The following is a 13665-nucleotide window of genomic DNA, read 5'->3' as shown; positions in this document are numbered from 1 at the left end:
GGTCATTACATGTGATTTTTTTTATATTTATCTATATATATTTTTTATTATAAATATATATCACTAAACTTTTTTTTTTTTCATACAAGATAGAAATTCTAGTTTAATCTAATTTTTTTTTAGAATCTACTCTAATCTAATCTAAGTGTATATGTGTGTGAAACTCCCTCTTGGAGGCTTGAACCTTGGCCCTTACCCCTTCACACCCCACAAATACTTATAATTATAGAGTAACCATCGCACTAAGAGTATGCAGTGGTACTCTCTCTTAAAGTTTATCAAAATGGTACTTTTCCCAAACATTTATATTATATATGACAAATTATTTGGGCCAAATGGTCTCTCACATCTCAATCATAATGTATTTGTTGAATAATAAGTTTTACATGGTAATATAATAAACTTTGTAACATACTAAGTTTTACAAAGTCTCAATTAAAAATTTATTATATCACTATGTAAAACTTTATTATTTATCACTATGTAAAACTTTATTGTTTTACTATGTCAGGTGTTAATATAATAAATTCTCATTAGTAATAATTAAGTTTTACATGGTAATATAATAAATTAAATTTTTTATTATATTACCATGTAAAAGTAAAACTTTAAATGTGAGATACTTCTAACCTATTTAAAACCATTTTAAGTCCATTTAAAACTAATTTAAATTTTCTTTCAAAAACTTATTATTGGTGCAAATACATATTTCAATGAAAAAGTATGTCATGTTCTAAAAAACTTTGTTATTCATATTTTATTTAAAAAATTTACGCATGAAATAATTTATTGCATCACAATAACAAAATTAAGTTCAAAAGTAACAAAATATTTTTTTACTAAAATAAATCAATTAAATACTCTATCAAATATATCATTCTAACAATTTTTTAAGAGTTGACAAAATATGAAATAAAACCCAACCCAGCTTATGCACACCCTAATTGATTTTTACGTTGTCGGTCATGACATGTGATTTGTATATTTATCTATATTTTTTATTATAAATTTCATTAATCTCTCTCTTAAAGTTTGTCAAAATGGCACTTTTCCCAAACATTTATATATATATATATATATATATGCCAAATTATTTGGCGTTGTCCATACTTGGCCAAATGGTCTCTCAAATCTCAATTATAATGTATTTGTTGGATAATAAGTTTTACATAGTATTATAATAAATTTTGTAAAATAATAAATTTTACTAAGACTTAATTAAAATTTTATTATATTACTATGTCAAGTGTCAATATAATAAATTTGTAATAAGTTTTACATAGTAATATAATAAGTTTAAGTATATTTATACTATTTATAAGAGGATTCTCCTCTTTGAACTAAACTTTTATGTGATTCAGAAATATCCATAAACCTTACTTTTAACCGGAAAAAACTTGAGGACAACCCGGTAAAAATATATTTCCAATTCCACTTAAAATGCAAACAAAATAGAATACTCTCTTACTAATATATGTTTTGAAAACAAACTTATCCAAAATTAAAAAAAAAAAAAAAATTATACCATATTAAAAAAAAAAAAATCATTGCATGCGCAAAACGCGTATGATGAGACTAGTAGTAATATAATAAATTAAAATATTTATTATATTACTAAGTAAAACTTTAAATGCGAACCTTCTGACCTATTCAAAACTATTTTAAGTCTATTTAAAACTAATCTTTATTTTCTTAAAAAATCTTATTATTGGTGCAAATATAAATTTCAATGAAAAAGTATGTCATGTTCTATAAAATTGGTTATTCATATTTTATTTTTTTAAAAAAAATGTATGCATAAGATAATCTATTGCATCACAACAACAAAATTACGTGACTTTTACTAAAATAAATTAATTAAATACTCTATCAAATATATCCTTACGTGACTTTTTTTAAGAGTTGACAAAAATATAAAACAAATATTAGTAGTATTCAACTTAGGTAAAAATTTTAATAAATACCTAATTATGTTTATTTATAAATACATCTATACAAATATCAAAGGGGGTGTTATTTTATAGGTGGTTTGGATGAGATTTTAAAAAAAAAAAAAAAAATTAAATGGAATATTCAAATAGGAAAATAAGGTATGAACTTATTTATACATTTATACAAACATCAAAGGGAAGTGTCATTTCATCCGTAATTTGGGCAAGTTCATTTCATGAAACATCGATGGAGAATGTAAGTTTCTCAAAAAAAAAAAATGGAGAATGTGTAATTTATCCCCTTTTTTATAATTAAAATGATTTATGTTATTAAAATATTAGTAAAACTGACGTCCTAAAATGTCCAATATGGTTGTAGTAAATATTCTATGTGTGGGAGGAACGAATCTACCCCAAGAAGGAATTATTCGCTTTGGGTTTAGGTGTGACCCTCACAGATTTGCTCAATCCCACATTGGAGAGAGACGCCTTCCACCCTTGCCTTATAAGCACCTGGCCTAAGGGTGTACCATAGTGTGTGTGATGTGAGCAAGTCTCAAAAGCTGCGCACGCATGCACTATGCACTCCTTCGCTTAGGCTCAACGCTATAAAAGTAGAAGAGGGAAGGTGGGGGTTTCCCTTTAAATCCCAAAAGGTGCCTTTTTGTGAGAGGAACGAATCTACCCCAAGAAGGAATTGTTTGCTTTGGGTTTGGGTTCAGGTGTACGTGACCCTCACGGATTTGGGGAAGATTCGTTCCTCCCACACTATGTATTGAATGGTTTTAAGTGTATGATTTTTATTTCTTTATTTGTGTTTGTTTTGGACTTTTTAAACTAAATTACACTCTAACCCTTAAAGTTTAGGGTTATTTTATTTTAATACATTAAATTTGAGATTTTTTTTTTCACTTTTACTCTCTCTCTCTTCTTCTTTTTCCTTTTTTTTTTTTTTTTTTTGAGAAAAACATCGAGTCTTTAGACAAGCTATTATTGAAGCTTGCGTTTTGAGGCACAAAAGGAGAGATAATTAGTCACAAATATGATGAAACCACAATTTAAATATGAAATAAAAATTAATAGAATCAAAAGGAAAATAACCTTAAACTTTAAGGGTCAAAAAAGTGATTTAATTTTTCTTTTATTTTTTTGGGCCTAAAGTGAGTGTTTGACCTTAAGTTAGGGAAAGCGGAAATTCAAAACTAATATTTTGAATATTTTCCATTTAAAAATTTTTTATCATATAAACTATATGTTCTCATTTCTTAGTTTGTTGACTTCTTTTGGTTGCTATATATTATATATATACACACACGTGTTTGTGGATAAATGTTAATTTGCTAAAGATTTTAGGATAGGTGCTATGTTACCTATGTATCACCTCTTGGCTCTTGCTTGTTGGACGTATAGAATTTGGATTTTGCTTTTGGCAGTAAGCATATAAATTACGTTACCAACAGGTCCAACACAAAAAGAAAAAACAAATATTGGACAAAAGCTCTCTTATCAATATATATATATATATATATATATATATTAGACAAAAGCTTCTTTTTCTTTGAGTCTCCCAAAAAAAGATATTGCTATGCTTCGAGAATCGAGAACCAAATAACACTTCAAACTTTAGAAGGCCCGTTATATTGGGTTCCATTTAATTAGTTTAAACTTTAATTAATGATAATTATAAAGTCTCTTGTTATTTAATAAAAAATTTGGAAGATCTTCACCTGTATAAAAAAATTAATTAGTGTCTTGATCGGATAATAAAAAAAAAATATCATGATCGAACCTCATAGATTGAAACTCTATATAAAAATAAAAAATTACCCATTATATTTTGACTAAGCAATGTACAATAAACCTTTTTTTTTTAAAATCACATTAAATTAATAAATATAATAAACTAAAGACCAAATAAGAGGATTTGTGAAAAAATAAAAAGGCTCAATTTAATTTTGAAAAATTTTATTTACATAAAATAATTTAATCAAAATTTATTTTTGCCAAGTTGTTTTAATCTAATAACATTTGTGAAAGTTAAGTTCTAATTAGTTAACACTCTCTGAAGATTAAAATGCTAATATGAGGAAGTAAAAGCATTCAAAAACCTTTTTTTTTTTTTTTTTTTGGGAAGAAGAGCATTCAAAATTTGATGTAACAATTTTTTTTTTAACGTTCTATGAAAAGTATAATGTTTCTTTTTTGCTAATATACAATTTTATATATATATATATATATTTATATGTTGCATGGGTCCTTTAGAAGTTGTGACATGCATTGCAAATTGCAAGAGTGACCAGAGATTCAGAAGCTGTTTGGAGCAAACGAATCTTGTTATCTATTTGGAAGGTTTTCAAAAGTTGGTGCATGATTATGACCATAACCAATAAGCCTAAAAGCCGTTCAATCAATCAATGGGTCTAACCTCATCACCCATGCTTAACAACTAAAACCAAACTCATTTTTCTTACCACCGTGTACCTTTGGTGCTGTGGTTACTTCATAAGTATAAGTGCTTGTGAGTGTGAAAGGTAAGGGCCGAGATTCAAGTCTCTAAGAAGGAACTTCACACATATATACACTTAGATTAGATTATAATAGAAATTTTATCTTTTATTAAAAAACAACTAAAACAGAACACATATATGGATCTCCTTATGCTCATAATATGACTATGAGTAATCAAGGTCAAAGAGACAAGACATAAAGATTAAACATGAATTTATCATATAGCAATAATTGCAAGCAAAGATTAATTAACGATGGATTTTACACGTTACCTAGTAGATAATTGCAATAAAAGTACTCCACACAAAGTTTCAAACCCATTCAACCCAATCGCCTTGCCAACAATAAATAAAAATTAAAGATAACATATATATATATATATATATATATATAATTCTAAAATTTCAATTACATGATATCCAATTGTTCTAATCAACTGCTTTCATCCCCTTCCCATCAAAATATTATAAAGACTACTCAAATGGAAATAAATTTATAGCATTTTAGTGTGTCTTTCCCCGCAACTACTTTTAGTTAATGATTTTAATAAAAAATGAATGAGATAGCTTTTTTTTTTTTTTTTTTTTGAGAAACAAATGAATAAGATAGTTAATTAGAATAATTGAACACCAAAAGTCATGTGATTAGAAAAATAGAAACTCATAAGATGTCAAGAAACTACCTTAAATTGTGTATTTTAAAAATACTCTCACAACAGATCATAAGTAATAAATTGTTATTGGTTTTAATTTATTGTTATTGGTTTTAATTTAAATTCACAGCTTAAATTACTTTTTTTTTTTTTTTCCACCTGTATCTCAAGCTGTAATTATTGGTGACTTTTGCTAATTAAATTCAGTCTCCACCTGGTTATAGGAATGGCCCAAGAGGCCTAAAAAGATGGGTTGTAAAAATATTTGAGTATCTCTTGACAAGCATACCAAGTTGTACTTGATACAACAAACCAATAATTACTATATAGGAGTGTTTGTGATAAGAGAGCAGTGGAATTTCATAAGGTTGGAAAAACTTATACATTGTTTTGAGTTACGACTTACGACGAAAGGACCTAGGGAAAGGAGGCCATTCAAGCCACACTTACGAAGTTCTGCCTTTCCCATATATGCCATTATAGAAGCAGCTCTATTAGCACGTGGATTAACACAATCAAAAGAGTAAGCAACAAAGAATGGACAGAATGATAGAATGTCATAGGTTGTGATTCGGTGCAATCATAGAATAGTGTCTTTTAACAAAAGTGATGGATCGTAGTTTCAATTTTTAAAATTGGTGTCTGTTTTAAAAAGTGTGCTAAAATATACTTGTATTTTGAAAATATAAGAAAAATTGAAGTTTAAAAACAAAGCTAAAAAATAAAAAAGTTGGCTTATAATCTTGTCCTAAACACACAATTAGTCTCTTTAAAAAAAAAAAAAAAGTGGGGATAAAACTATTCATCAATTACATCTCCTAAACCATACAAAATTAAGAGTTTTGAATATTGAGCATGACCTTTTGAAATAGAGTACAAAAATTTTAGAGATCAAATTATATATTTGGGTAAATTCATTTTAAATCCTATAGTTTAAGGTCGTCAGAAATGAAACCCTAAAGTAATATATACATATATATATATATATATATATTTATATAAACCTATAGTTTTAAAATTTAATTTTTTTTGATAAATTAAAAAGTAATAAATTAAACCTCACATGCACATCTAAGTAAAGGTTCTAATTAATTTAATTGATAAAGTCTCTTATTTTCAAATAAGAGATATGTATTTTAATCTTTGTTTATACTAAAAATCAATTAGTGTCTTAGATTTTATGATAAAAAAAAAAAAAATTATCATGATGCAAATGTCAAAGATTTGAATTACTACTCTATGTGTGTGTGTGTGTATAATTACACTTTTCCACCCCAATTATATTTAACTCCCTAAATTATCTAAATGCACAATTAACCCCCTTTATTTTAAAATTATATAAAGAGGGTAAATTAGTCTTTTTAATGTTAAGTTTCATCATATTTAACACCAAAATGCACAATAGGAGATATTGAAATATAATTATAACTTTGGGGTTTTAACTGTGCATTTTGATGGTTCATAGTGTTAATTGAGGTGATAGTTGATAATGAAAAAGTGTAATTTAACCCCCTTAAAAAATTTGTGAATGATGAAAATGTATTTGGTATCAGTGGTTTCAAAATTCAATAAATAAGAGATATGTTTGTCAAAAATAACTATCTTACTAATAAATGAAAGACATGTATTAATGAGTGATTTTTTTTTTTTTTTTTTTGGGTTGTGCAAACATGTTTCTTGTTTCATTGGATTTTGATAATGTTGTATCACATTCTTAATTGACCAATTTTCTCACAGTCACATATGATACAAAATCTTTGGTTGGGCTAAATTTTAAAACCTACCTTTTAAGTTTGTTTTCTTTCATTTCAGTCATTTTAAATTTCAAAACCCCGAATTTAGGGTGTGTTTGGATAGAACTTATTTTGCTGAAACTGAAAACTGAAAACTGAAAACACTGTAGCAAAATAATTTTTAAATGTGTGAATAGTACTGTGGGACCCATTTTTAATGAAAAAATTGATAAAAAATGAAATTTGTGGGTCCATAAACAGTGCATGGACCCACTGATTGACAGAAAAGTAAAAAAAACAGGGCTAAACAGAGCGCAACAGTCCTTTACTGTTGCGCTTGTCCCCTGAAACGTGTGTAAAAAAAAAAAAAAAAAAAAAAAAAAATCCAAAACGCAAAACGCAAAACTTGGACGTGGATCCAAACCCAGCCTTAGACTTCTGTTTAGTCCACTGCTGTCGTTGAATTACCAAAATTACATTGTTTTTTTTTTTCCCCCTAATTTAAATTTAAATTTTTTATATTATTATCTAAAAAACGTTAATTAAAAAAATATCCAGAAATTTGAAAAAAAAAAAAAAAAAAAAAAAAACCCATCCCCAAAATCCCTACCCTAACTCTACTGAGAGAGAAAGAGGGAAGAAAAGGAGACCGAAATTGAGATCGTGAGGGAGAAGGAGATTGAGATTGAGATTGAGATCGAGAGAGAAAGAGAGGTATTTTCGGAAACCCAAAGACAAATCGACTACGGCGGCTCCAGGGAGCTATTTTCCGTATTTGTTATCATGGAAAATCTTTGTGCTTCCTTCCATAGCCGCTGTTGCTGAATTGGGATGTTTTGAAACTTCGAGGACTGAAATAAAAAATAGTGAAACTTAGAGGCTGAGTTTTAAAATTTTAATTTAAAAAAAAAAAAAAAAATTTCGAACCCCTACGATATTCAATCAATCAACCATAGCGTTTTCGGGGTCAGTCAGTGGCTCTCTGGTCATCAGGTAAACCATAATTGCTATGCAAAACCATTCGCCGAACCCTCATTGATTTTTTCTTTTTTCTTTTTTTGCACATAACCTGTTTGATTAAATGCCCGACTGAACTGTTGCTTAGTTTTTTTGTGCTTTTGACATGTTTTTAGTCACATTGTGTTTTTTTTTTGGTGGGTTTTGTTACAATACTGAGCAATGTATGTGTGTGTAACAATCATGTACAGATGGATTCTATGGATTCAGAAGTTGAAACTCTTGAGCAGAGGTTAACATCTATGCTTGGGCAGCTTCAAGTAGAGTGTGGCATTCTTGAAAGAATGGTATATAAGAACAAGAACCAGCATAGGCGTTGCTTGTATTTCCAGTATCTTTTGAAGGTTCATAATTCTTTACTTTCCTCTTAAGAAAGCTTACCCTTTGTTTGGTTGATGTGAAAACTGATGAAAAGACAAGAAATTAGAAGAAATTTTGTGACTTTGTTGTAAAATGGTTAAGTTTACTGGTGGGTTTTTGTTAGGTAGCATATAATGAACAATGTAGGAATTAAAATTTTATTTCTTTTTGGTTCCTGGGCAATAATGGATTTCTAATGGGTTTGTGCACTTGACCTTACTTGTTTTGGATGCCAGGTGAGGAGGGATATTAGACTTTTGCAATCAGCTAAGTTGGAGGAGTTAGTAGGTTCTTGCTTTCTGGTTATCACTGGGAAGAGACCTAAACAAAAGGTGCATCTATTAGAAAGGTAAAGTTTCTCATGCTCCATTGAGCCTAATAGTAAAATTTACTCCCATATTTAAGTTTTGAATATGTACTTTTCAATGGAAAATGTTCATAGGTTTGCTCATATAGGTAACATGTTAGTTTCTAGTTATTGATTCATTTTTATCACAGTTTAAAGAGAAGAAAATGTGATGGTGGAAAATATAATTTTATGGAACGACTTCTGGGAGCTGCACGCCTACTATCACAGGTTTGGTCTTGCTTTTCACTTATAATTCCTCTTTTCTTCTCTGAACTTAGCGTTTTGTGCAGTTATCGTTCATTCTCATTACTGCCTTTTCTAATAGCAAGCTTATAATGACACATGGATAGAACTCTCTCTCTCTCTCTCTCTCTCTCTCTCTCAAATACTCAAGCTACTGAAATAAATGTTTTATGCTAGATGTTTGTCTTCGTTTATTAATAAAATACCCAATCCAAATTATCCAATTGTGTGTTTTTGTTTGAAAAGATCTAAATCTTTTCTTTTGAACCATATGAAGATGTGATTGTCATCAGTTTGTGAAGTTTAATGGTTAGGCAACTCTATTATGAGTGCACTCAATGATCATTCAAGCCATCAGCTTACATTAATTTCTTGTGAAAATTAGCCTCAAAAAACGTAATTATGGTGTCTAATAGAAGTTTTGATACATCAAATAACAGTTTAATATGAAAAATATGAAGCAAACCCAACAAAGCCTTACTCCTAACTAAATTGGGGTCAGCTCCTTGGCTTTCTAACTATTTGGGAGGCAAACAAATTGAATAATGCTTCTACAGCACTTCATGCTGCAACTAACCATACGATTTAATGAGTGCATTAATGGACCAGTTTAACTTGGATTACTTGATTGATATACTGATATAGGCTGTGTTTCTTTTGCAGATGGTTGAGCCAATGTTGAAAGCAGCTACGTATCCTTTGTTTATTGATTAAATAGTTACTTGTACATGTTGTATGTTTATAAAATAGAAAATACTTTGTTGAAAGTTGCCCTGTTTTACTCACAGTTGGGCTTTTTTGGCTGTTATTTCAACTTCCAAGTCTTTTTATTTATTTAAAATCAAGCATCTATAGAAATGAAATAACTAATTTCCCTTTTACTCATCATGAAAGAAAAATATTTTCCCTTTCTTTTGTTTTGGTACCTTTAATTGTGGCATTGTTTTGGCATGCACTCTGTAACTTTGATACTTGTAAACAGTTTATTAGCTGGATGATGCAATAGTAAGTTTCCAACTTGCATAATATTTATTTAAAAAAATTTATGTAATGTTTTCACCCTTGACTATTGTGAAGTGAGATATCTATCTTGCTTGCTCGATCCTTTTTTATTGGATTTTCTCTGACCATTTTGGCTCTACTTGCACGCCTTCGAGTTTTGGTTCAACAAGTAAGTTTCTATTCTTCATCTAAAACTGAATCAGAGTTGACAATTCTCTGGAGAATTCAAGCCACATTGTGTTGGTTTGAGGCATACAACCTTGTTAATCAAGTTGTTTTATGTAAGAGTCCCATCTAGAATACCCATATTCCTAACGTAAGAAATTTGGATGTTATATGTGAAGAAAAAGACATAGATGCTTGTCATGGGTACACAGAGTATCTTCCAGCAGCAGTTAGAAAATGAAATTAAATGAAACTAGGCTTTTTATCAGGCAAGGATCCCTGCTACCCAACTAAGAAAGGAAGTTACTACTTTGGACATAGTTGTTACCCATCTATAGATGGGATCTTTTGCCAAAAACCTTGTAACTCAACTAGTACCTTCTGGTGTTTCCATTGGAGACGTCCAGGGTTCAAATCCTCCTCTTCTCCAACTATTGAATTAAAAAAAAAAAAAAAAAAAAAAAAAAAAAACTAAAAAAGATGGGCTCTTTTCTAGAAATTGTCGCACTATCCTTTTTTTATTATCTTTATGGATACACGATCTAATATATTTGGGTATATTATCTCTTTCTCACTCACTCTCTCTCTTTTAATGAATAAGTAAGAATTTTATTGAAAGTAGTGAAAGAGCACATCAAAGTACACAAGCTCTGTACTTGAGAGGGACCAACAAAAATGACACTACTTAAGAATTAACAGTAGCAAATTATAGAATGAATGACCACTTAAAAGTAACCTTCCAATTATATACAAGGAATGTTAGAAGATCCATCTTGTAGCTCGTTTAATTCCTTAAAAATGTCTAGCTAGTGCAGTCTTTTATTTCAGTGGCTCATTATTTTGGAGTTGAAGTTCTTAGATTTGTATTGGAGCTTCCTGCTCTTAGCGTGTAACTAAGCTGTGTTTTCCAATTTACTTGTGTTCCTTTTACAGATACTACTTGATGTTGTTTCAGTATTCAAAATGGTTTCTTCTCTTGCCCAGAAGAAGCAATCAGTAAAGATTTCCCAAGAAGGAATTGAGGTTGGTACCTGTGTAGGTGCTATGAATTCTTCTGGTTAATTTTTTTTTTTTTTTTTTTTCTCTATTTAGATGCCTTTTTGCATATGAATTTCTTTTCTTGTTTTCTTACCTTAATTTTTTTTTCTTGTCTTGATATGACCCTTGCAGGTCTTCAGAGAATATTACCCAACCAATGAGGAGTTTGCTACCCTAGAGTGTGTATGGAAATCAGATAAGTTTGTATTACTTGAGAGGGCACATAAGAGCAAGACTGGAAGTCAGGAGGGGGATCTCATAGAAGACATTTCTTTAGGAGCATCTGCTGTGAAGTATCAAAGTATTGAGTCTTTTCTTGGAGGTAAGCATTTTCATGGCTTCCCTCTTTTATTTTTGTCCTCACCCCCTCCCTCTTTCCTTATTCTTTTCTAGAAAAATTAGTTTCAGGTGTAATTGCATGTTCTATACGTCTTACAACTTCCTATGGAGCAAGAATATTCTTTGTTCGTTCATCTATATCATTTACATGTTATGTTTTTTTTTTATTCTGATGTAATAAGATTGATATTGCTGCTGAATTTGTTCATCAAGTAATCACAAACAGTGGCAGTCCCTGCTATAATTGACTCTGGATATTCATTGGGTGAAATGTGTCTTCATTGAATAATTTTAATATCTATTGCTGAAGAGTGATTTACCAGGGTCTGATAAATTGTGTACAAGATCCAAAGGAATTCCACATACTCAAGGTTACAGTTTCCCTGGGTTTATTTAATGTAGTGAGGTCCTAGGGCTCAATTGGATTGTCAACAGACTCAAACACTATCTCCATGTGTGTGTATCCATTTGGTAGGGTAGGAACCAGATAAATATTATTACTTGTAATCATGAATCATAATTTAGTCTATCATAAATATACTACTAAATAGAATGTAATTCTGTCTATAATTTCTAGTTTTCTACAGCTGGTTTCCTGCTATCTGCTTTTTTATGGGATCTTATTGCTATTGTTTTTTACAAAAGTCCTGAATGGCTCTTTTTTAGACGATGAAGTTGTTCCCATTAGGGTTGATGCAGCCCAAATGGACAAAAAAGATCCATCTCATATCACGGAGAACAAGACTGATTTACTGACAGGCTCTTCCCTGGAGAGTGATGATGGGAAGGCAGTTGAAAGCTGTACAGAAGTAGGAGATGGGAAGGCAGTTGAAAGCTATACAGAAGTAGGAGACAGTTCAGGCATTGCAGCTGCCCCAAGCAAGAAATTTCCACCGGAAGATGGTTTGCTTACAGCCACAAAGACCTCTACAAGTTCAAATGTGTTAAAATCTAAGTCCGGATCAAGAAAAGTAGCATTTGTGTCGGTGAAAAATCCTCCAGCATCAACACCAAATGTGAAAAATCCTCCACTATCAGCCACCAATATTACCACATTTGACTTCAAGGAAAACGAAACTAATACTGGTAAAATGGAAGATCCATTTTTCAGTTTGCTCACTGGTGGAAGTTTAAAGGACAGTCTCTTCTAGTTTTATTATTATTATTATTATCATCACTGGAAGATAGTCTCTTCTAGTTATTAATCAGCTTAGCAGGCAATTTTGTTATTGAAAATAATCTTATCTATTATTCTTTCCATATTATTCTTTGTCTTTAAGGTAGGGGAAAGCAGTCTAAAGAAATCCCAATGCCATCTTCTCAAGAATTGCCTAATATTTTGCTTGGAAGTCAATTTTAATATTCATTGATTTAGACACTGCACAATTCTAAAGAAATCTCAAATTTAATATTAAAGTATGGCTTATTTGTTTCTCAAAAAGAAGAAAAAAGAAAAAAAAGTATGGCTTATTTCTTCCTATGCAAAAAATAATTTTTCAAATGTGTAGACTTATTTGATCTCAAGAATCATTCTTGTATCAACTGGAAGAACTGAAGAAGTCTTAGGTTAGCTCCAAGGAATATACACGTTCTTTTTAAATTGGATGTTTGTGCCAAAAGAAACATTGGATTTAAAACGATGTATTAAATTGGTACTGGATCAATATTGAAAATTTTAAAAGGGAACTTTTATTTTTTAATTCACAATCCTTTGGAAACTTAGGGCCGTTTGGTACGTGTGTTTAAAAACTGAAAATTATTGTTTGAAAAAATTTGTAAAAATATGTATGGATGAAAAAGTGTGTTGAAATACGTAAAATATTGTTTAAAAATTGAAAATAGTTGTTTAAAAACACAAACCAAACACCCCCTTAGTGACAACTTTGTTCAACCTAAAAGAGTGTATATTTCCCATATAAAAGTGTGCATCTAATCATTACGAGGCATAGAAGTACCATTCCACCCCCTCCTTAATAAAATAAGTAAATGAATTAAAATAAATTAAAGAAAACAAAACAAAACATTATAAAAATCTAAATTAAAGTAGTTAGGACGGCTATTTGAGGTAGTGAGGTGACTCAACAAATTATAAAACTGTTCAGTAAAGGACAAAGTTTTCTTTCAAACTAGGTTGGAGGAAAGTTCCTCTAACCTATTAGGTGACAACTTAAAAATTAAGCGTCTATTTGGTCCATCATCTCAAATTCACATTTTTATATTTTACACAACATTATACATATTTTTCCACATTTTTTCACTCACGTATATTTCAAAAAATTACAAACAATTTTCTCAAACTATTCTACCAAACACCCTCTAAATTATTCA

General features: G+C 29.9%; 1 protein-coding gene across 1 annotated transcript; it reads left to right on the top strand.

Annotated features, from left to right (window-relative positions):
* The first annotated feature begins 7378 nt into the window (after positions 1-7378).
* LOC126694680 (uncharacterized) lies at positions 7379-12602 on the top strand. The gene is made up of 9 exons (XM_050391069.1): positions 7379-7817; positions 8033-8185; positions 8438-8550; positions 8700-8778; positions 9457-9485; positions 9871-9964; positions 10894-10983; positions 11131-11320; positions 12004-12602. Exons 2-9 carry the CDS (start codon positions 8033-8035, stop codon positions 12486-12488), a joined length of 1233 nt encoding a protein of 410 aa, XP_050247026.1. The 5' UTR covers positions 7379-7817; the 3' UTR covers positions 12489-12602.
* Positions 12603-13665: the final 1063 nt, after the last annotated feature.

Source organism: Quercus robur, chromosome 8 (genome assembly GCF_932294415.1).
Source record: "Quercus robur chromosome 8, dhQueRobu3.1, whole genome shotgun sequence".
NCBI lineage: Eukaryota > Viridiplantae > Streptophyta > Magnoliopsida > Fagales > Fagaceae > Quercus > Quercus robur.
Note: the sequence above shows the minus strand (reverse complement) of the source record. Positions and strands in the feature narration are given on the sequence as shown.